Source organism: Pelodiscus sinensis, chromosome 4 (genome assembly GCF_052426305.1).
Source record: "Pelodiscus sinensis isolate ZL-2025 chromosome 4, ASM5242630v1, whole genome shotgun sequence".
NCBI lineage: Eukaryota > Metazoa > Chordata > Testudines > Trionychidae > Pelodiscus > Pelodiscus sinensis.
Genome location: NC_143055.1, coordinates 3,045,683 through 3,067,474, shown reverse-complemented (window position 1 = coordinate 3,067,474; position 21,792 = coordinate 3,045,683). Strand labels below are relative to the sequence as shown.

At 64.2% G+C, this 21,792-nt stretch overlaps 2 protein-coding genes across 5 annotated transcripts in view; one reads left to right on the top strand and one right to left on the bottom strand.

Moving 5' to 3' along the window:
• Positions 1 to 2,637, top strand: part of PAIP2B (poly(A) binding protein interacting protein 2B) — a 38,941-nt gene extending 36,304 nt beyond the window's left edge. For all 4 annotated transcript variants that reach the window (XM_075931070.2, XM_014575391.4, XM_075931071.2 and 1 more), the window contains exon 4: positions 55 to 2,637. In XM_075931070.2, coding sequence (XP_075787185.2) covers positions 55 to 111 — 57 coding nt within the window. In that variant the 3' untranslated portion in view covers positions 112 to 2,637. The remainder of the gene's footprint in view (positions 1 to 54) is intronic.
• A 5,288-nt stretch (positions 2,638 to 7,925) lies between these two features.
• On the bottom strand, positions 7,926 to 21,180 carry NAGK (N-acetylglucosamine kinase). Its single transcript, XM_075931069.2, has 10 exons — positions 21,057 to 21,180; positions 16,337 to 16,421; positions 15,178 to 15,276; positions 14,742 to 14,883; positions 14,062 to 14,172; positions 12,805 to 12,917; positions 11,058 to 11,145; positions 8,855 to 8,952; positions 8,633 to 8,711; positions 7,926 to 8,341 (listed from the first exon to the last, which is right to left on the bottom strand). Exons 1-10 carry the CDS (start codon positions 21,083 to 21,085, stop codon positions 8,154 to 8,156), a joined length of 1,032 nt encoding a protein of 343 aa, XP_075787184.1. The 5' UTR covers positions 21,086 to 21,180; the 3' UTR covers positions 7,926 to 8,153.
• Between the last annotated feature and the right edge of the window lie 612 nt (positions 21,181 to 21,792).

Below are 21,792 nucleotides of genomic sequence, written 5' to 3'. Positions count from 1 at the left end.
GCCTGCCCATGCGCTGAAGGGGGGGACTGACCCTTCTCCCTTTCTCTCTTTCAGAGCAAAAGCAACTTGAACCCCGACGCCAAGGAGTTTGTTCCGGGAGTGAAGTACTGACGCTTGGGGCAGACTTGGAAGAGACTGTCCCTGTCCCTGGCTTGGGCGAGGGGGGTGGGCGAGGATCCGGGCGAGAGTCGAACTGGGCCCTGGAACCGGAGCGCCCGCGCCCGGGGGACCTTGGCTCTATATGCTCTTGGGCACCTTTTTATTTTTCTTTGTAGAATCTCTTGTGGGGGCAGGCGGCTTCTGGGACTCGCGGCCCTGGGGGCTGATCTGGCGGCTGCTCCGGCCAGGGACGCCGGGGGTGGGGTGGGCGGGTGTGCTTCCAACCAGCTGACTGAGGCCGATTTTGAAAGGCGGCTCCCTGCTCTCCCTCCACTCCGCAGAGGGCCGGGACGTGCCGTGAGGACGATGATCCCGACGCGGGCGCTTTGCATTTCCCTTCTGCGGGGATTTTAGACGAGCTGACGAGTGATGAAACTGACGCAGAATCCTTTTGCCCTGCTCCCCTCCGGAGCCATGACCGTGCACTGAACACTAGGCCGGGGGCCTCTCCACAGCCCGGCCTGCTTTTCTTGGGGGCGGAAGCTCTCAAGCGCGGGAGGTCAGAGCGGCAAGAGGCCACGGGATCCGCGGGGGAACGGCTCCTGCACCGCATCCGTTCCCCTGGGGGGTTTGTTTCTGGCTCTTGGGCTTACTCAGCACTGCAGGCTGCACCCCAAAATCTGCTGGTTACAAGTCACTGAGCACAGTGACCCCCCTTTGGCGTCATCCCACCCTCCCCCAGGGACCTCAGATGTGCCCCAGGCCCAGCACGCTGCCGAGTGGCTCGGGCGTTGTGTTCCAGCTCACCCGCAATGCCTCCTGGGAGAGGAGAGCGCCAGGCCCGGTGGCTGGGCTCCTTAGGGGCCCAGCCTGCACCGTGCTGGGCTCCCGGTGGAAGACGCCACGCAGCAGCTTGTAAGACCAGGCCCTGGCTCTTTGGGGAGGGGTTTGCCCCAGTGTCTCCAGCGCATGCATTGGGGCGGGGGGGCCCTGCTGCCTGGATGTCCCAGGTCTGTGCCCCGCAATTTGCCTCTTGCCGTGGGAGATGCCCAGGGGGGCTGGTGGCAAAGTGGCAGCTGGTCATGAGACTTGTTGACAAGCAAAGCGGAGCCTCAGGTGCCCGGTGGCAGCCGGCTGGGAGCAGGAGGCTCTGCCCACGTTGACTAGTGTTCAGGGAGGGGCCCATGGTTCGGGATTTAACCCTTCTGGACGTGGGTGTCTCTCAGCAGCAGCACGGCCCCCTGGGACCCTGGGCCGCCGGCCACTCAGCCCTGCCATGCCACTTGGGTTGCAGTTGATGTCACTTCTGGAGCCGCTGAGCTAGGCTGGGGCAATACAGGCAGGGATCTCCCTTGTCAGCTGGCCTGGCGGGCAGAGGGGACGGGCAGGGGAACCGCCAGGGAGCCTTCAGCGTGAAGCGAGGGGTGGTGGGAGGTGACCCCCCCTTGGGCCGCTGGAGGGCCTGCTGGCTCGCGCCCTCCGGAAGCGGATACCAAGCGTTTACCAGCCCATCTCCCAGCATCCCTCACCGGAGCTTTTCCTCCTGCTCCCGCTGTAACACCCCCACCCCCCCAGCCGCCTTGGGCTTTAAACCATCTTCCAGGGGGGTGGGGGCTGCCTCCTCCTGGGGTCCGGCTCCGCAGCCTCGGCGCCAGCCGTCTCGCAGGGAGGGGCAGAGGCTGACGCCCCGCCTGGCGCTGGAGGAGACGGGGCAGCTCTGCTCTGTCCCCGTCCAGCGCCCAGGCCACGGCCCCAGCCTTCCCGTCAGCCTGACCAGGGTTTTACTCTCCCTGCGGCACCTTTCTCTGTCCCTTTGCCGTGTTTCTGCAATGGGGATGCTGGAGCCTCCGGTTTCGCCAGGCCCGGGGGGATGGAAACTGATTCCATCTGCCTGGGCCTGTGTGAGGCGAGTGAGGCCTGCAGGCCAGTTGCCCCGGCTGGCACACCCTCCGCACCAGCCCAGGAGCACGACTACCCCAAAGGGCCCGGGCCAGGCACCTGGGGTGGGGGCGCTCACATGGTTGCTCCCTGGCTGGGGTCTGCGTTGGAGTTCAGCTCAGAAATCCAGTTTCCATGGCAGCTGGGCTGATGCCTTCAACCCGCAAATTGCACCAGGGGCAGAAGTGGCAGCAGCTGGCGTCTTCCTGGAGCCTGCCGGTCCCTGCGGCACTGGCGCTGGGCCAGGTCTGGCTGGGGTGTCCGCCAGGTCTTGGGTGCAGTCATTGCCTGCAGCCGGTGGCCCTGTCAGGGTCTCCGCTGGAGCCGGAGCGTGTGCGTTGCTCCCCAGCTAGCAAGGGCTGGGCTGAAGCACAGGAACAGAACTTCCAACCTGCCTGCCCGTCGGAGCCACGTGGAGGTCGGGGTCGGCGGAGCCCGCTGCTGGGAGCGAGGGTGAGCATACAGGTCAGACGTCTTTGCTTGAGTTCTCAATTCCCCCTCCTCCTGCTCTGGCTTCTGAGGCTTCGGCAAACCCGCTCTGAGGCGGCGCTGTCCGTTTTTAAGAGAACGCATTATTAAAAAGCGCCCTTTTGGAGGTGAGCAGTGTGTCCATCGTCCTAGCAGCCGGGCACGCGCTTGGTGTCCACGGGCCGCTCCCCCCAACGCCCTGCGTCCATGTCTCACTCCCCCGAGTCCCAGTTCTGCAGCAGACGCGGCAAAGACGGCGCCTGGCAGGGCGGCGGGGTTCAGGCCTCGCTCTGTAAGCACCAGCCGTGTGCTGCTGCTGTCAGACGCTCCGGGGCCAGAGGGAGGCCATGACATGTCGTGTCTGCTCCCTCCCTCTTCTGCAGCAGGCCGCCCAGGCCTGGCTCCCCCGTCCATCCCCAAAGCAGTTGCTTCCTGAGCAGGGGAGGGTTGTAACTGCAGGGCTGGCGCTAAGGAGGGACCCAGGCGATGACCCAGGCCCCCACAAAGCCAAGCCAAATGCCTCACCCCCTGCTGGCCCCACTTCCCCCAGCTCCCTGTGGCAGGGCTCAGCCCTGGTTTGTCACTGGTGGGATCCTGCGCCCAGCCTTGGAGAGGGCTCTGAGCAGAGCCCCCAGTGGGGCTAAAGGGTCAGAAACCCGCCTTATAAACTCCAGCAGCTCCCAGCTAGTCCCTCAGCAAGGCACAGGGGCGGGGGGACCTGGTCACGGGCCATAGATCTCGACAGGGGAGCAGACATTAACCGCGGGCTCTTCAGTCCGGTGCAGGAAGATCTTGATGGATCCGGGGGCCGGAGAGATTGGAACTCAGGCTCCTGTTCGGGAGGCGAGAGGAGTCGCCCGGTGCAACACCACGGAGCTTGTGGCCGGTGGGCTCTCGCTGGCGCTTTCTACAGCCGGCTGGGGCGGCGTCTCTGAAAGCGCCAGTGGGGACCATGGGGCAGGGTTTGACCTTGGAATGTATTATCTTACCTTCTGCCTCCCGCCTCCCCCAGCAATGAAACAGTCTCTAGTGCAGGCCTGGGGAAGATCTGGCCCCTGGGCTGCTTCCAGCCTGTGGGGCAGTGGGGAGCCCCATTAGTTTCTGGAAGAAACCAGCCAATGGGAGCTGCTTGTTGGAGTAACAGGCAGCCAAGAAGAACCACAGCCCCTCTCCTGGGCTCAGTTATTCATTAAGCATATGGCCAGGCAGGTTGGGAGGGAAGCGTTGGAAGCTCTGCAGGCAGGCTAGTTTAAGTCTCTTGGCCACAGCCTGCTTCTGGCACCCCAGCCCTTTCCTGCCCCAACTCTCTGTGCCCCTCAACTCAACGTACCCAAACCCTCTGTCCCCTTTCTTACATCCATACCCCCTCCCAGATCACAATCCCCTCCTACCCAGGTCACATCCCAAACCCCTGCACTCCAGTCCCCCGCCCTGGGTCACAACCGCTTGCTTCATCCCAAGTCCCTCTCAGACTCCAGTCTCCCTCCTGCCTCCCAGTCCCTTACCCCAAGCTCCCTTCTGCACCCAGCCCCATCCCAAACCCCACATCTCCATTAGCAGCATGGAAGAGCTACTTGACCACTTTGCAAAATGTTGCAAAAATTATTGCCCACCCCTGCTTTAGGGCAACAGGAGCAGGGCTGCTATTTGGTGCAAAGACAAAGATCCAAAAAAGGTGCTGACCTTTGTCTTCAGCTGTAGGAAACCGTTCCACCCTGTCGCTCCCTCTTCCTCTGCAGCCCCCTCTAACACTCCGGCCTGAAGCCAGCGTCCTGTTTAAACCCCGCCTTGATCAGGAGTCACAGCAGTAGAGCCGGCCCATGCTTCCCCCACGCACACGGCTTTGGACCTGTGTGCTCAGGTGTTTCCTCTGGCCCTCAAGAAAACTGGACCCATTGATTTCTTTGCCCTTGGAAACCGCAGGTTCACCACGTGTCGTTCATCTTCCTTCCACTGTGAACAGACTTGGTGTCTTTCCGGCTCGTCTATGAAAGCAAAGGGGGAAATTCCTGCCTTTTTCAGAGGGCTCACTCCTAGAACTAAAGGCTACGTCTACACTGGCAGCTTCCGCAAGAACAGCTGTTCTTGTGTAAAAACTTGCCTGCTGTCTACGCTGCACGTGCATCCTTGCGCAAGTAATCTACAGTCTAGTGTTGTAAAACAGGGCTTCCTCCCTCTCCCCACGAGGAATAAGCCCTCTTGCACAAGAGCTCTTCCACAAGAGGGCAGTGTAGACAGGCACCATGAATTGGCTAAAATGGCCATCGGAGCTTTCTTGCTCGAGAGAGCATCCACACGGCCACGGATGCTCGAGCAAAAGCACATGGCCGTGCGGACGTGCTCGTGGAAGCCTTTATGCACAAGAACTCTTCCGCAAAACTGTTCTAGTGCAAGAAGCTGCCAGTGTAGACGTAGCTGGTTGCATTGCACTGACGTGTCCCCAACAAGCCAGAGAACGTCCCCTCAGAGTGGATCAGAACTCTGCTGCCTGGAGCTGCGGGTGCCTCTGGCAAACCCAGCCGGGGCCGGCCTTCCTAACGCTGCCGAGCGGGAAGGCGGTTGGACACCCTGGGGGTGCCCCCTGCAAGGCGCGTACGCACTGGGGGGCCTGCGAGCGCGGGCCCTGAAGTCCTGGGCAGCATTCAGGGGCGGGAAGCCTCCAGCTCTGCCAGGCGTGGTTAGTCCCAGCTGTCCCGGGGAGGGGACCCAGTGCCAGCCGGACTGCTGCCCTGCCCAGCCCCCCACCTTCGGTATCATTAAGTGAGGAACAGGAGCCGGGGTTACGCTTGGCACCCGCACAGCTGCCTGTGGCCCTTATACCACAGGGGCCCGGCTAACCCCTGTGCTCTGACAGATTCCCATTCCACAGCCCAGGGTTAGCGTCACGCTGGGCACTGGCCAATTATCCACCCGGCTCCCACCTCTTCGTCCAAGTCCCTGCCCCCCAGGCTAGGAATCGGCCTGGCATGGGGCCTGCCCTCTGGCCCTAGAGGGGGACACCACGTTTAGCCACATTGCACGGCTTGGTGCCCTGCGTACCACCCAGCCGGCTCGCTCCCGGTACGATCCGGCTACGGCTGAGGCAGCTGCTAGAACTTTTGCCCCGAGTGACCCACCGCTGAAGCCCATTAGCTGTTTGCCAAGATGACTCTGGCCCCAGGCGTGACTTACGCCCGCGGTGCAGCGCCCAGGGCTCTGATCACGAGACACGCAGGGGAGTGCAGCTTGGCCGCGGGGCCAGGGGCCGTGTTCCTCCCCAGGGGCAGCGGCTGCTGTCCTGGCTGCAGCATCATCCCCCCCCCCCCCCCGCACTCAGTGCTTGTGACCATCACCAGGCACTCCCTAACCGGTGCGCATTCGTCACACTCGCGGTGACCTGGTGTTTCCTAGGTCCTCCAAGGGACAGTCAGCCGGGGAGACGTAGTGCAGCTCCCACCCATCAGTGTCCGCTCACAGGCCCCGTTCCCCTCGTGTCTTCCCGCAGTGACAGAGCCCCACACCTAGCGCCAGTGCTGGTCAATCACCCCAGGACAAAGCGTCTATAAGGCGCCCGGGCTTTGAAAAGTGGCATCCACGTCACAGCAGCACCCTCCCTCCCTGCTGCTCATGCTGGAGGCTCTGCTGACTTTTGGGGGCTGGGGGGGGGTTCAGCTCACTGGCTGCAGCTAGATGCCAGGCATGCCCAGGAGCTGCCTTGGCTGTTACCCTTGAGTAGGTACCACGCTTGCTTCATCCCGTCGGGCAGAGGGGTACACGGGAGGGGTGGGGGGAGGAGACTGTGGCACCATCACACCCGTACAGCCCCAGGCCTGGGCGGGTTGTACTGGGCACTAGCACAGGCGGTATTACCTCTCCCCGGATAGCACCACTAAGGCCTGTGCTACCCTACAGCCGTAGGTCAACATGTAATTATGGCAGTGTCGAGGCTGCAGCCTCGGTCCAAGGGCCCTGCTGCACTGACAGCCAAACTCCAGCTGCCCGAGAGCCACAGGCCGGACGGTGTAGTTCAGGTGACACGGTACACCCCTCCCCTCAGCTATGGGCTGCCCTTCATGTCAATTCCACGGTTCCCCCGAGCTGGGAAATTGACAGAGCCGGCTCCGCTCCCAGCTAGACCGTTGCGCTGGCTCCTGCTGCCCCCAGGGGCCTGGGTCCATGCTCCTAGGAGCACAGCAGCCGCCTGGGCTCCAGGCAGGGATCTCCACCCCCAGGCGCCCGACTCCCCCAGGGCCTCCCCAGGCAGGGGCGCACCAGGGCATGAACCAAGCTGGCACAGTGGGGGCGGCTGTCGCTCGCCCTAGCGAAGGCCGACGGGAGTTTCTCCCATAGACGTGCCCTAGCAGGGCCAGGGCCTCCCCCGCGCCCTGGAGCCGCACAGCTCCGCTTTGCCTTCACCACCGTAAAGGATGGGCTGGATCCTGGGAATGCTGCGGGTGGGGGGGTAGGACCCGCGGGGAGCAGGATTGGGTCCAGCCCCGGCCCCCTCGCTCTCGCCCAGTGGACGCGGGAGCCGCTGCCTCTCGGCTGGGAGTGGCCGGCAGCACGGCGAGTACGTGCAGCCTGGAGCAGAAGAGCTTTGCAGCAAGGACCCAGCTCAGCTGCTGGGAAGCTTTGCACCCGGGGGGGGGGGGGGGGGCAAGGAAAGCTTTTGCCCGGGTCGCTTCTACCAGCCCCCCCCATGGCCCAGCACTGGCGGGCACTGCTTCTAGGGCAGGGCTTTGGCTGGTATAGCCACCCCCGCCATGTGTAGAGGCTAAGTCTGGACCTGGCCGTAGCCTCGGACCTGTGCATCTGGGGCCCGGCCGCAAAGCCCAGACCGTGGGACGTGCAAGTTGAGTTTCATGCCAACGCCTCCTTGATGCGTTTTAAACAGTAAAATAACCCAGTCACCCCTCCCCCCTGGCATCCGGTCCCACTGGCTGCAAACTCCAGGCCCGGTCACGGCCAGGCTACAAGTGCCTCTGCTTGTGCAGCGAGAGGCTTGGACCGAGGTCGAGAGTCCCACCTTAATGGGCGGGGCGGGGCCTCCTGCGCTCTGGAAGACGCCGCGTTCGGTCCTGAGCAGACGTTGAGACAGGGCGAAGGTCACACAGAGGGAGGAGAACTCAGCCGGATTAGTCGGCCCATCAGCAGGCAGGCAGGGCCAGGGGGCGAAGACTTGGTCCAGCTGGCCCACGGGAGCGGCCGACGTTTGCGCAGACGGAAACATTTCCCACGGAAGTTCCCGGCTAGCCACGCGTCAGCGACCACCGTTCAGCCAGCTCCGTGGTCGGCCTGCCATCTGTTCCCTTCCCTGCAGCCCTCCCCATCTCCATCCCTCCCGGATGCTCCCTTTGGGCAGCCAGCGGGCGCGGCAACGGGCCGTTCGTGGCTGTTCCTCCACCTCGCAGGGGAGCCCCGCAAGAAATCAGATTCTGCTCCCGGGAGCGAGATGGAGTCAGCTGCGGCCGCCCCCTTTTATTGACGACTTACGAAACACGGGGATACAAAACACCCAATGCAATTCCCGCTGGGATTGACACGACTCCCCCAGGCTGCACCGGACACACAAAACAAGGGACAGTTTAAAAAGGCGGATCGGCCGGCCAGATGCTGCCCAGGGCAGAGCGCCGGGGCCACGGCCGGGAGGGGAGCCCCCGCGCCAGGCCCTAGAAGGAGTGTGTGTAGAAGACCGCCACGTTGGCAGTGTAGTCCAGGGGCAGGGCCTGCCCTACGTGCTTGGCCCCCAGGCTGGCTCCGCCCAGCGCCGACGAGTGCTTCAGCTTCAAGAGGCTGAACTTGGAGAAGCTGCAGCGCGGCTCCTTCTCCCGGGCCTGGTTCAGGACTCTGAGGAACCCTGGGAGGGGAGGAAGCGTCAGTCGGCTGCGTCCCAGCAGCGGTGGCCACAGGCTGGGAGGGCCGCCCAGGGGAGAACCCTGTCAGCACTGTGGCAGGGGCGCAGGGAGGCAGGGCACCGCCTGGGTGCCACCCAGAGTTGCCTGTGGCTGTCACCCCTCAAGGGCAGGAGACGGGCTGCACCCAAGAACAGGGGGACAGGACCTGGCAGCAGCAGAGCGGGGGCACAGACTGGAACAGAACCGGGGTCCCTTCCGCCCCAGACCCCCCCCCCCCCACTTTGCCAGCTCACCTTCCTTCATCAGCTCCCAGCTGTTCCACACGGAGCCCACGCAGAGGATGGGCAGCCCCAGCTCGCCCTGGAAGAGGCTCTAGGGGAGAAGCATCCAGCGTGAGGGCCCGCGAGCCGCGCCCGAGCCGGTGCAAGGGGCTGCATAGCATGGACAGAGCTAGTGGCCCGAGGCCAGGGACAGTCCTGCCCCCGGGCCCAGCGAGTCGGCTGGCCGGGTGTTACCTTGTCGATTTTCGGCAGCACAGCGCCGACGTGTCGCGCCAGGACTTCTCCAGCCTTGTGGAAAATGTGACAGCACAGAGGGTCTCCGGCCTGGGCACCTGAGCGGGGCAGAGGAGGAGCATCCATGAGACCACGGCGGGGTCGTGCCAGCCCCACGCACAGCTGCCCTTCCTGCCACACGGCGCGTTCCACTGAACACTGCCGGGCTCGCGCCCACCAGAGAACCAGGCTGCAGATGGACAAGGAAGGTGAACGGACGCAGGGACACAAGTCAGACCTCAGGGATGGTCACGCACAGCCTGGAGGGGAACCTCGTAACCTGCTGGGGCGCTCGGTACCGGCTTTGCCAGCGGCCGGCCTTCTGCAAAGGCATTTCACCAGCCCACGCCAGGCCGTGTCGGGGCCCTCAGAAAAGACACGCAATGCCCGCTAGGCAAACCGCGGATCTTTTTTCGATTTGATTTCGAAAGAGGCTCTCCCGAAATGTGGTGTGTGTGCACAGCGCCGCATTTCGAAATAAGGTGCTCTCTCGAGCCAGCGTTATCCCTCGTAGCGCGGGAGTTCTGGGGACGGCGGAAGAGCGTGTCCGTGATTTCAAAAATCTTTCTGAAATAGCAGACGCGTTCCTTGGACACTTCCGGTACCCCGACGTGGCCATGCAGTCTAGACCAGTGGTCCCCAACTTTTTGGGGCTGCCGGGCACCCGGGGGCGGTGCCGCTCATGCACTGTGCGTCCGGGGGGGCCCACGCCTGTGCCACACACCCAGGGCTGGTGCCGCGCGCCCAGTGTGCAAGAATGGCTTGGGCTGGCCCGAGTCACTCGGCGGGTGCACATAAATGCCCCGGTGGGTGCCATGGCGCCCGTGGGCACCGCATTGGGGCCCACTGGTCTAGACAGACGCAGGCTGCAGGACTGGAATTTAGCTACAGCTCTGACCCCCTCAACCTGGCTTGAGCAAAGCCACGAACCAGCTGGTGCATCACAAAGCCAATTCCTCCCGCCACGAACATCCGCGTGGCCACATCCAAAGTGAGTAGGGGCACACCCAGCCCCCTTAATTAGCCTCATTAGCGCCGGGCTTACAACGGACAGGCACCTCCTCCGCTGGTCTCTCTCGGCCTCTGTTATTTCCGCCCCTGCTCCCGTACGGTTTGGTTGGTCGAAGGCGTCACGGGGCCCCTCCTTGTTTCTGAGGCTACCGACTGACGCCGCCGCCCGGGAGACGCTTTGCATTTCACTCCACCCCGCTAACGAAGGGGGCGGAGCACAGGCCGGCCACCCAGAATCGAGGGACCCACCTGGACCCAAAGGGGACTGCAGAGGAGGCAGCTTTAGAGCCTCTCCAGTTGCCACCCAGGCTCGGCTACGCGGTGGAAGGGCGTTAGCGAAGCGGCTGCCGCCCTGCCCGGAGAGCTGCGCCCGCTGGCCGCCTTTGCCCGCCTCCGTGAGAAGAGCTGGCGCGTCCCCGGGCAAGATCCTCGCTGAATCAGGCCTCAGTAACGGAGCCCCCGTGGCGCGAGAGCAGAGCCAAGGCCCCAGCGACTTCCTGGACTCTCTGGCTTGTCTCCTCGGTCAGAGCCGGAGCTCGGGGGCTGGGGGCGGCTCCGGGGCCGTCTGAGGGGCTTGGGGATGTAAAATCCTGTCTGATCAGCTGACGGCTTAGCCAGGGCCCCGTGGGCCGGGGGCTGCTCCAGCCCGTTGGGTAACCCGTAACCGTCGCCCGTCAGGTTCTGCTTTGCTCTGGTGAGCCGGGTCTGCCTGGCGAGCAGAGCGCCCGGACCCAGAGCGCCCCGGGAGCACGCAAAGCCCACGCGGGAATTCGCCAGCCTCTGGGGAAGCCCTTGGGCCCCGCACGCAGAGAGGAGACGCTCCCTCTGCGTGTCCCGGGGGCGGCCATAGCTCTTCCTATAACCCGGGGGGAGCCCTGAGTCGCCCCCCCGTGTCCTCCATCTGCCCTCCCTGCAATGCTCTTTCCTTGGGGTGAACACTCGGCAGATACTGCCCAGGGTGGGGTTCCACCCACCCACAAGCCACCTCCATGAGCTGAGAGCCAGCGGCCGCCGCTGCCTGCTACACGGCCATTTGGAAAAGGGCCTGCCCAGGTCTCCCGTCTGGCTGTCCCAGACGCCCAGGGGATGGGCGCCGTCCAAGCACCGGAGTAGAGGGCGATTCCAACACCGCGGGCCCCAGCAGCTCCGGTACCTTCTGCGAGCTTTTGGCAGAATCCCGCGAACTTGGATTTCTCGAAGGTGCGGTAAAGATGCGTCAGGAGGCCCATCCGGTCCGAGATCTGCGGGGACGCGAGGAGGCCGGGATGATGCGGGCGGGCAGAGCCGGCGCGCGGTCCGGAGCCGGGGGCCGCAGGAGCTGGATCCCGCCAAGCGAATCCCTTAACCAAGCGCCCCCGACGCCAGCGCTTCCCGGCCAGACTCGGGCGGGGGCTCAAAGCGCCGCTCCGGGGCGCTACAGGAACAGCCCCACGCTGGCTGGATCGGGGTCCCGCGGAGGCTGCTGGTGCGCGGGGGCTGGGCAGGAACAGCTTCCCTGTGGCCACGGCTCAGGCCCGGAAGGGGCCGTGAAGCGGCCGAACGGAGAGTCCTGGGGTCCCTCACTCAGGCCTCTATTAACCAGCCAGCGTCCCCACCCCCTGCCTGTCCCGGCCACCCCCACTCTGCCGGTCCCCTCAGCCCCGCAGTGCACGGGACCAGCGGCATGGCAGGGGCAGGAGAGACACCAGGCAAAGCTGGGGCTGGTCCTGCCCCGGGCAGGGGGCTGGACTCGATGACTCCTGGGGTCTCTGCCGGCCCTGGGGTTCAAAGGGCGACCTCGACCTTGGTTCCCAGCACTGCAGCCCCCCCCCCTCCCCCGCCATCGCCAGGCCTGGGAACCGCGCCACTGCCCAGTGCCGGGGTGTCACCCCCACCCCACAATAGGCCACGTCCGCCTCTGTCGTCGTGGGCGTGGGAGGGGCTCAGGTCACTCCCGGCCCCCACAGGGCCCGCACCCCCGATGACTGGGGCAGGGGGCGGCCCCGTGAACGGGCCCCAGCGTCGTGGTGAGGTTCGGCCCGCCCGCCCCTGGCAGGGAGGGGGGGCTGCGCTAAAGCAGAGGGGCGTGAGGCTGCGGGCCCGGACTGGGATGGGATGGAAATCCTACACTGGGGGGGGGGCCCAGTGAGTGACTAAGAAGGTCACTGGAGGGTGGTGTGGGGAGGGGCCAGACAAGTTGGAGGGGGCAGGGGAGGTGTGTGTGTGGGGGGGTGTCAGGTGGTGGGATGAGGCAGTGAATGTCAATGGCAGTGAGGTTGTGGGTCAGGAATGGGCTATGGGGGTTGGGGGTCAGGAGGACTGAAGGGGGGGTGCATCGGGGTGTTCAGGACTGAGGTGTGGGGGGCCAGGTGGCTGCAGCCAGGAAGACTGAGCTGGGGGGGGCAGGGAGGGGGAGAAATCAGGACGGTTGGGGGCTGTGGCCAGGAGGGCTGAGATGGGCAGGATGGGGGGTTGGGAGTCAGGAGGACTGAGGTGTGGGGGGGGGAGGGAAGTCAGGGGCTGCGTGCGGGGGGGGGGGAGCTTTGCTGTCTAGTTACGGAAGGGCCCCCCATGTTGCTCGGGGGCCAGGCTGCGTGGGGGGGGGAGCTTTGCTGTCTAGTTACGGAAGGCCCCCCATGTTGCTCGGGGGCCAGGCTGCGTGGGGGGGGGAGCTTTGCTGTCTAGTTACGGAAGGCCCCCATGTTGCTCGGGGGCCAGGCTGCGTGTGGGGGGAGGCCGGAGCACGCTGGGCAGCACGCCACACGGCAGCGCCCTCCAAGGGGAAGCAGGAGACTCAGCTATTACCCAGGGCCCTGACCACGAGGGGCCAAGCGCCCCAAAGCGCCGGGCTCGCCACCCTGCGAGACACCAGGCCCAGCCTGGCCCCCGCCCAAGTCCCCTTCCCGCCGCCCCGGCGGTACCTGGAAGTAATCGAACATGGCCTGCTTGACGTAGCCGATGTCATGGGGAGGCGCCTCCAGGTTGTCCAGGCAGTCGAACACGATCTTCACGGCCTGGTGCGCGATCCAGAACGCTGCCCAACAAGAGGCCAGCAGTTAGGCTGGGCTGAGCTGCCGGGCCCGGATCCCACAGCGCCAATAAAGGACGTGGTTATGGGGAGAGGACAGGCCAGTAAAACACCCACAAGCCACCATTACAGAGCCAAGAAATGAAACATTAACAGGCAAAATTGTCAGGAAATGCAAAACATTGAAAAGTAGGGGAAGTACCCAGATAACCTTAACTCTGCCCCTTTTCAGCCTCCCAGCTTTGCTCCTTTCCTAGCTTCTCCAAGGGCTTGTCTATATAGGGAAACTGACCAGGATAGCAACAACACTTTCAATTCACACCTACTTTGTCCCAGAACAGCTTCCCCATGCAGAGAAGCCCCAAGAAGTGTTATTTTTGGCTCAAGAGCTGTAGGAAATCCACAGCCCCTGGCTTTAATTGTGACTAGCAGCCGCACTTGGACAGCTTTGCAGGCGGAGAACTGAAAACGTGCCCCGTGGTCGATAACGGGTTTTGTGTCTCCCCTGCAGAGATGCTGGTTCCGTGTCTCATGACTTAGCTCACAGGGAATCGTAGGGCCCAGTTCCATCAAATGCAAAGAACCCCCAGGATCATCCCTGGCCGCCCCCAGCCTCCCTAGGGCGCTCCAGGGCGACTAGCCTTCGAAAGGCCCTTTGGCCGAGGACTTAGATCGTTACGATTCCAAGCAGCAGGCGGGGTCTTTTTCAGGGGGCGAGGCCACACGCCCTGTTTATTAATACGGTAGGAATCGCAGCATACGCATTTCCACACAGTCAGACACACAGGCGCACGCACACATCCTGCAGGCGACTTGTAGTGACCAGTCTGCCATGGCTCAAGTCGGTGTTACCGGCCACGTCGGACTGAACACGAGTGAGGGGTCGGGGTTTAATCCATCGCAGTTCGAGGCTCCTCTTTGCAAGCTCAGCCTCGAAGGAGCCTCGCGTCACGGTCGATTACAGACCGGCCGCTACAGACCATCCGCGGGAGCGGGAGGAAACGCGCGTTAAGAAACGTGACGTGTTGCGCTCTCCCCGGGAACTGATCCCGTCTGCTCCCCAAGCCGGCTCGCTCCGGAGGGCGGCGTGAGAAACGCCAGCAGGCTCCGCAGCGCTCCGGCCGCTCGCCAAGCGCCCCCCCAGCCTTACCTGACCCCTCGTCTCCCATCATGTGACCCCACCCGCCACAGCCGACCTCCGACCCGTCGGGGTTGATGAGTTTGCAGTTGGAGCCGGTTCCCGAGATCAGCACCACGCCGCCTGCGGGGCAAAGGGAGGCGCTTACGGGCCTGACGCGGGCCGGCCACCCAGCGCCAGCCCCGGCCCCACGAGGCCACGGAGCTCGCCCTGCTCCTGAGCTGTCCCCAGTCTGCCACAGGGAGGTAATTCCCACCCCCAAGCCCGGGCAGGCCCACGTGGGAACGCGCACGCCCCCTAGTGGTGGCACTGCCAGCACACCGGTTGCTCCTTGCGGGCCTGGGAAGGTGGGGCGCTGCTGTGGGGACCCTTCCTGCACCGACAATCTGCAGCCAACAATCCCTGCCCCCGCCGGGACCCGACGCCAGTGAGCTACCGCGTCACGTGGCTCTGCCTAGGGGCCCGGCCCAGCCCAGCCCGGATCCAGGGGCACCCTCACGCCACTAGGGTCCCCTGTGAAAGACCCAGTCATACCCCTCGGTGCAGGGATCTGACCCTGCGACGGCCGGTTCCCCGGGAGCCTCCCGCACCCCACGCCTGGGACACCCAGGGGCTCCCAACGGGAGGCCGGCGACAGCGTCCGTTCCCGCCCGGACACAGCGCTCCGGGTCCGCCCCCCGCGCGGGCCTTGCCGTGGTCGGTGGCCGTGGCCATGGCCCCGATGGCGTCCGTGGTGATGTAGTAGGCCTCGCTCAGCTGCGGGAACCGGGTCTGCAGCTGCTCCACCAGCTTCTTGATGGCGTCTTTCTGCTCGCCCCCGCTCAGAGACAGCCCCTGCGCCCGGACAGGCCGCGTGAGTCCCACGTCCCGCAGCCCCCCGACAGCGGCGCCGGGCAGCCCCCAACTCCTCCAGCCCAGGGCAGCCCCCGACTCCTCCAGCCCAGGGCAGGCCGTTCCCAGCCCGCTGATCACCCCCCTCCCCTTGCTCTCCAGCCCGTTCCTTACACCGCGGCCCCTGGCCTCCCCCGGCAGCAGGGAAACGACACCCCAAGGACTCAGTCTGAGGCCAGAGCCCCCGTCTCCTGGCCTGGGCTCTAGCCCCAGGGCTGACCGCACGGGGAAACTCACCAGCGAGCGGAGGGGGACCTGCGGGTTGGCGCCTGCCTTCCCTTTGGCCTCGCTGACCATCTCGTTGATCCTCTCCAGGCATTTGTCCGAGCCGACCAGCTGGCCAGGGAGGGGGCAGGACAAACAGACGTTTCCTATTAAACCCTCCAGCAGCTTCCCTGCGACGCCCTCCCCATCCCCCCCGGCCCAGTGTTCCCTGTAAGCTCAGCCACCCAGGAGAGGAGAGAGGTGCGGCCCAGCTGATTAGCAGCGCATCCACAGCATGTGTCTCTACTGGTGGTGCACATCCGCACATGCCTCGGTGCACAGAACAATATTTATTCTGCACATGGATGGAAAAAATTCAAGGGAATCCTGCCCCCCAGGGACTAACACAGACTAGAGCCAGCGATCGCCCCTTCCCGCCCACCCCACTCAGCAGTGCTTGGCTCGGGGATCTCAGGGGAAGGGGCACTTCCATCGCCACGTCCACTAGGCGCCCTTGACTGGTCCAGGAGCCAGGCACAGGGCTCCTCGTGCAGCGTCTCAGCCACCCCCTGCTCGTGCTGCTATCGCTTCCTCTAGGCCGGCTCCTGCCCCCCTGCAAACCCAGCCATGCTCCCAGAAGCCCAGGCGTGCAGCCAGCCCCGCTGTCTCCCCCCTCGGGGCTTTTGCCAGCCACGCTCCGGCTCCCACCTCTTCCCAGCTGAGCTGTGCTGGCCACGCTCACGGCGCGACCCGCAGGCAGCTGCTGCACGTCAATCCAGAGCACAAACACGTCTCGCCCGGGGGCTGGGCTCCTGGGGAACCGATCCGGATTTAGGACCCTGCCAAGGAGCCCAGAGGCTTGGGGGACTCGGCCCCGTCGCTGTGGGAGCCTGGCCGAGGCCTGACGGCGTCTAGTTAGCTAACGTGGTCTAGGTGCTTCGAACGGCCTGCGCCCCCATCCGGCTTCAACCTCACCCGCCCAGCGGGGCCTCGCGCAACCCGTGTCTGCAGGGCCAGCAGGCCCATTCTCAGACCCCGGAAATTAGCGCTCCCAAGGAATCGTGGCCACCAGTGCACTCTGGGTAACGACATGCAAATTAACCCCCCATCACCTGCATGCTGGCGTCCTCTCCGGCCCAGCAGCACCACCCCCCGTCCCTCTGGCCCCGGCTAATCGCGGCACGAGGCGTACCCAATGGTTAGTGCAGGGCCCGTCGGTCTCTGCCAGGATCTTGCCATCTTCCGATATCAGCACCACCTTGGAGTGGGTGCCCCCCCTGTTTCGGGGGGAAAAGAGGGGCCATGAGAACAGCTTGCAAGTGGTTAAAAGGGGGCTCCAAGGAGGAGGGAGAACAATTGTTCCCCTTGGCCTCTGAGGACAGGACAAGAAGCAATGGGCTTAAACTGCAGCAAGGGAGGTTTAGGTTGGACAGTAGGAAAAAGTTCCTGCCCATCAGGGGGGTGAAACACCAGAATAAATTGCCCAGGGGGTTGTGGAATCTCCATCCCTGGGGATATTGACGAGCAGGTTGGACACATCTGCCAGGGATGAGCTAGACCAGCTGTCTCCATGAGATCACTTTTTAATTGAAGTGCAATCCAGGCTCTACCCCAAACCCAAACATGCTGGCCCTGCCTCCTTCCCACCCCTTCTCCAAGGCCCTACCCCTGCTCACCCCGTCCTTCCACCTCCCCCATCCTCATTCACTTTGATCCGACGGGGGGCAGAAGGCTGGGGTGCGGGAGAGGGGAATGCAGCCTCGGACCTTGAGCTAAGAGATCTGGAGTGTGGGAGGGATGCTGAGCGGAGGGAGTTGAGCAGCAGGGGGGTTCAGGCTCGGGGAGGCAGGGCTAGGGCAGGGATTTGGGGTGCAGGAGGGGTTCAGAACTGGGGTGTCTGTGGGCTCCAGCTGGGCACCGCTTACCACAGGTAGCGACTGGGTGGTGATGCAGGGGGCTAAGGCAGGCTCCCCCCTACCCCCAAAAGCAGCCGGCACACTCTCTCCATCCCTGCCCTCCCCTCCCCCCCAACTACGTGGAGATGGGGTACAGAGTGGGGGGAGGGGCACCCTAACTTCAGCACCCCGTCCTCTTCTTCTTGTTCCCTGCACAGCAAGCAAGAAACTCCCAGGGAGCTCCAGGCAGAGGCAGCAGAAGTGCCGGCACTTGACAGACACCTGTCAGGATCACATGTCAAGGGCTCCAAGATCTACCAGTCGATCCCCATCTGCCGGTTGGTGACCCCTGCTCTAGACGGTGCTTGGTCCTGCCGTGAGGGCAGGGGACCTCGCGATGTCCCTTCCACTGCTGGGATTCTGGGATTCCCAGCTCCTCTCCCTCCCATTGCTCCCACCGCGGGAGTTCCCGGGCCAGCCGCAGCCAGCTGTCGGCCTTGCTCCGCTCTCCCCATGCGGCCGACTCCCACGGGAGGCCGGTGGGTCGTGTCTTCCGGCCTTGCGCTACGGGGGAGGATCCTGCAGAAGGGCGTGTGCGGGGGACGGACTGGCTGGCCCCGGCTGAGGCAGAGAGACCTTTGCCTCTTAAGCGGTTGCTGGGATTTCAGCTCAGGTTCATAGTAACATCCCTGGCACACGTGACATGAGCTTGCAAGGTCTCGGGGCAGCTCCCCCCGCCAACGCTCGACAGCCCCCAGACTGCGCCACGCAGCCCTAGAGCTGGTCCCTCCCTCCCTCTCTCTGCGAGCAGAACAAGGCTGGCGGGTTCAGGACACGTTGGATTTGAACACGCGGGCTAAGGATGCAGTTTGGTACCCAGAATCAACCCCCTGCCCATGGCTGGGATGCTCCAGCCTCACGCGGGGGGGGGGGGGGGGGGTGAAGGGGGGCTGGCAGCAACAGCCAGCAGCCCTAAGCATGGGCGGGGTGGGGGAGAGCAGAAACCGGCCCCCCAAGCTTGGGGCTGCTGGCTCTTTCTGCCCCACCTCCGCACAGGATCCTGCTTAATCTCTAGGGTTTAACTGGTTAACCAGGATTTCGCATCCCTGGCTGGTCGTCGGCATTTCGCGGAGCGGGGGCCGAGCTCTGTGCTTCCTGCGTGGTTGCACAAGACCCCCCCACTTCCTCCCCCACAACGTGGGCTTGCTTTGCTCCCAAGCCCCAGGACCGCGACGGGGCCCTTCCTTCCGCCCACGCTGCCCTTCCAACACCTCGCCGGCAGCGCACGGAGGCAGCGAAGCCGACAGGCCGCCCCGCCGCGAGCCGGCCTGGCGAGGAGGGGGCCGGAGACGTCCTGCACAGGGTGGGGTCTGCCTTTGCAGCGGCCTCCCTCCTTGGTACCCAGCCTTCCCCTTTCACACACGCCGCCATGGCAACAGGTGCCATCGCTATAACAACCTGGTGGATCCCAGCCATCTCCCCAGCTCCTTGTTCTGCGTCTCAGGCTGCAAGCCGGGCCGGGTGCCGCACGCGTTACCATAAGAACATAGGAACGGCCGTACTGGGTCAGACCAAAGGTCCATCTAGCCCAGTATCCTGTCTGCCGACAGTGGCCAGCACCAGGTGCCCCAGAGAGGGTGGACCGAAGACAATGATCAAGCGATTTGTCTCCTGCCATCCCTCTCCAGCCTCTGACAAACAGAGGCCAGGGACACCATTTTATCCCCTGGCTAATAGCCTTTTATGGACCTAACCTCCATGAAATTATCTAGCTTCTCTTTAAACTCTATTATAGTACTAGCCTTCACAGCCTCCTCTGGCGAGGAGTTCCACAGGTTGACAACACGCTGTGTGAAGAACTTTCTTTTATTAGTTTTAAACCTGCTACCCGTGTTGGAATAGGCAAGAGGGGTGGTGGGAACAGGACAGGGACTGCTCGGAGGGAGAAAACAGGCTGAGCCTGACGAGCACTGACCGGCCCCGGGCCAGGGCTGAGCTAAGCAGGCTCTGCTTCCCCTTTCCCATGCAGGGCGAGGTCGTTTCCTGCACGCTGCTGCTGAGTGGGAATCACCAGGCCAGAGAGAGGCAGTGCGGTCTAGTGGGGAGACGTGGGACTGGGAGTCAGCAGGGCTGCGTTCTAGTCCCAGAGCCGCACCAGACTTGCTGGGCTGTCCCCTCGGCTTCTGTTGCCACCCGGCAGCCGGTTAGACCGTCGTTCCTAGGCACCGCCGCGGCCGGGCACGGCGACTGGCACAGCGGAGCGCCTCTGGGGCACGGGGACGTTGGCGGGTCGCCGGCCACACAAGGAACTCAGGGTTATCGGTTAATCTCATCGACTACCCGCACGCTCCTCCGGCGCCCGCCTGCCACCGCTGATGCAGAGGCAGCAGCGCGGGGCAGCACCAGTCTGTCCGCAGGGGATCCGATATCGAAGATCCCCACGGGAGATACAGCATCACAGGCTGGGGGCAGAAGGCACCACCACCAGTTACCACTCCGACACACAGAGATGCATGGGCTTGCACGAGGGGAATTGCTCATCCATGCGCAAATGGGTACAAGGCATTGCACATGGGGGGAACTGTGCATACACGCAGTACGGTGCACGGCGCTGCACATGGGGAATGCACATTCACGCAGATGAGTGCACAGCATTGCACGTCGGGAATGCACACTCAGACGCAGATGGGTGCATGGCATTGTACGTGGGGAACTGCACGCTCACACGTAGATGGGTGCGCAGCGCTGTACGTGGGGAATGCACTCACACGGAGATGGGTGCAGGGCATTGTTTGTGGGGAATGCACACTCACACGCAGATGGGTGCATGGCATTGTACGTGGGGAATGCACACTCACACAGATTAGTGCACAGCATTGCACGTGGGGAAGTGCGCACTCACACGCAGGTGAGTGCACGGCGTTGTACGTGGGGAATGCACACACACCCAGATGGGTGCACGGGGAATTGCACACTCACACGCAGATGGGTGCTCGGCACTGCACGTAGGGAATGCACACTCACATGCAGATGGGTGCACAGCATTGTACGTGGGGAATGCACACTCACACGCAGATGGGTGCATGGGGAATTGCACACACACGCAGATGAGTGCTCGGCATTGCACGTGGGGAACTGCACGCTCACACGCAGGTGAGTGCACGGTGTTGTACATGGGGAATGCACACACACCCAGATGGGTGCACGGGGAATTGCACGCTCACACGCAGATGGGTGCTCGGCACTGCACATAGGGAATGCACACTCACACGCAGATGGGTGCATGGGGAATTGCACACACACGCAGATGAGTGCTCGGCATTGCACGTGGGGAATGCACACTCAGACGCAGATGGGTGCATGGGGAATTGCACGCTCACACGCAGATGGGTGCACAGCATTGTATATGGGGAATGCACACTCACACGCAGATGGGTGCTCGGCATTGCACGAGGGGAATGCACACTCACACGCAGATGGGTGCATGGCATTGCACGAGGGGAATGCACACTCACACGCAGATGGGTGCTCGGCACTGCATGTAGGGAATGCACACTCACGCAGATGGGTGCACAGCATTGCACGAGGGGAATGCACACACACACGCAGATGGGTGCACAGCATTGCACGAGGGGAATGCACACTCACGCAGATGGGTGCACAGCATTGCACGAAGGGAATGCACACACACACGCAGATGGGTGCACAGCATTGCACGAGGGGAATGCACACACACACGCAGATGGGTGCACAGCATTGCACGAGGGGAATGCACACACACACGCAGATGGGTGCCCGGCATTGCACGGCGGGGGCTGGGGGCTCGCACGTTGGGGGGGGTAGTTCTTGGCCCCAGACGGAGACCGGGCATCCCACACTTCCGGGGGGCTCCCGGAGCGAGACGAGGGAAGCCCCCAGCACGTGGGGAGGGGTCTGCCCCCCCCGGCAGGCGCGCGAGGCGGGGAGCCAAGGGCTCCGCCAGGGGGCACCGCGACCCCCGGCCCGGCTGGCACTCACCCCTCCACGCCGCCGAACAGCGCAGCCATGAGCCTCCGGGAGCCGCCCCGCCCCGTCAGCTGATGCAGCGCCCGCCCCGCCCCCAGGGAGGAGCCTGTCCCGCCGCAGCCCCGCCCCCAGCAGGGAAGCCCCGCCCCCTCTGCCTGCCCTGGCGGTGGCTCCGGGCTGCGGGGGGGGGGGGGGCCGCTGCGTGCTGCCCCCATAGGCGTGCTCGCCCAGCCCTGGCAGCCCCCCCCCCCCGTTACTCCCAGCCGGCGTTTTAGTTCTGTCACAGCACAAAGCCAGCCTCAGTTTCCCCGGCCTGGGTGGGGGCGGCTCTGCCGTGGCTGCTTGCCACGCGTCCTGTCTGCACGTCGGCACCTTCCTGGGCACGGGGCACCCGAGGGAGAGGGCTAGTGGGGGCGCTGGCCAGCTTCGGGGGCGTTTCTGAGTGACAGGGGAGCCTGGGGGACTGTGCACGCGGTTGGTACCGCGCCCGAGATTGAGGCTGTGTTTCTGCAGGCTCCATGGGCTATCCCGCACCGAGCCTTCCACGGTGATCACCGCCATGTTGGGGCCCCGCGCCGTGACTCAGTTTCCCCATCTGCGCAACGAGGACAAGAGCACTGCCCCCGCCCGCCCCGCCTTGGAAGGTGCTTTGGGATCGGTAGGTGGAAAAAGTGAGGTATGTAGGCTCGGAAGGACTAGCTTATTATCGGGGTGGAGGGTGTGCGACCGCCAGCCTGGCCCAGCCCGT

Coding starts and splice junctions, on each gene's coding strand:
- NAGK (XM_075931069.2), bottom strand. CDS start 21,085: ATGGCTGCGCTGTTCGGCGGCGTGGAGGG. Junction 16,422..21,056: donor CTGTTCGGCGGCGTGGAGGG/GTGAGTGCCAGC, acceptor CCCCCGAAACAG/GGGGGGCACCCACTCCAAGG. Junction 8,953..11,057: donor CTGCCAAAAGCTCGCAGAAG/GTACCGGAGCTG, acceptor TGCCCCGCTCAG/GTGCCCAGGCCGGAGACCCT.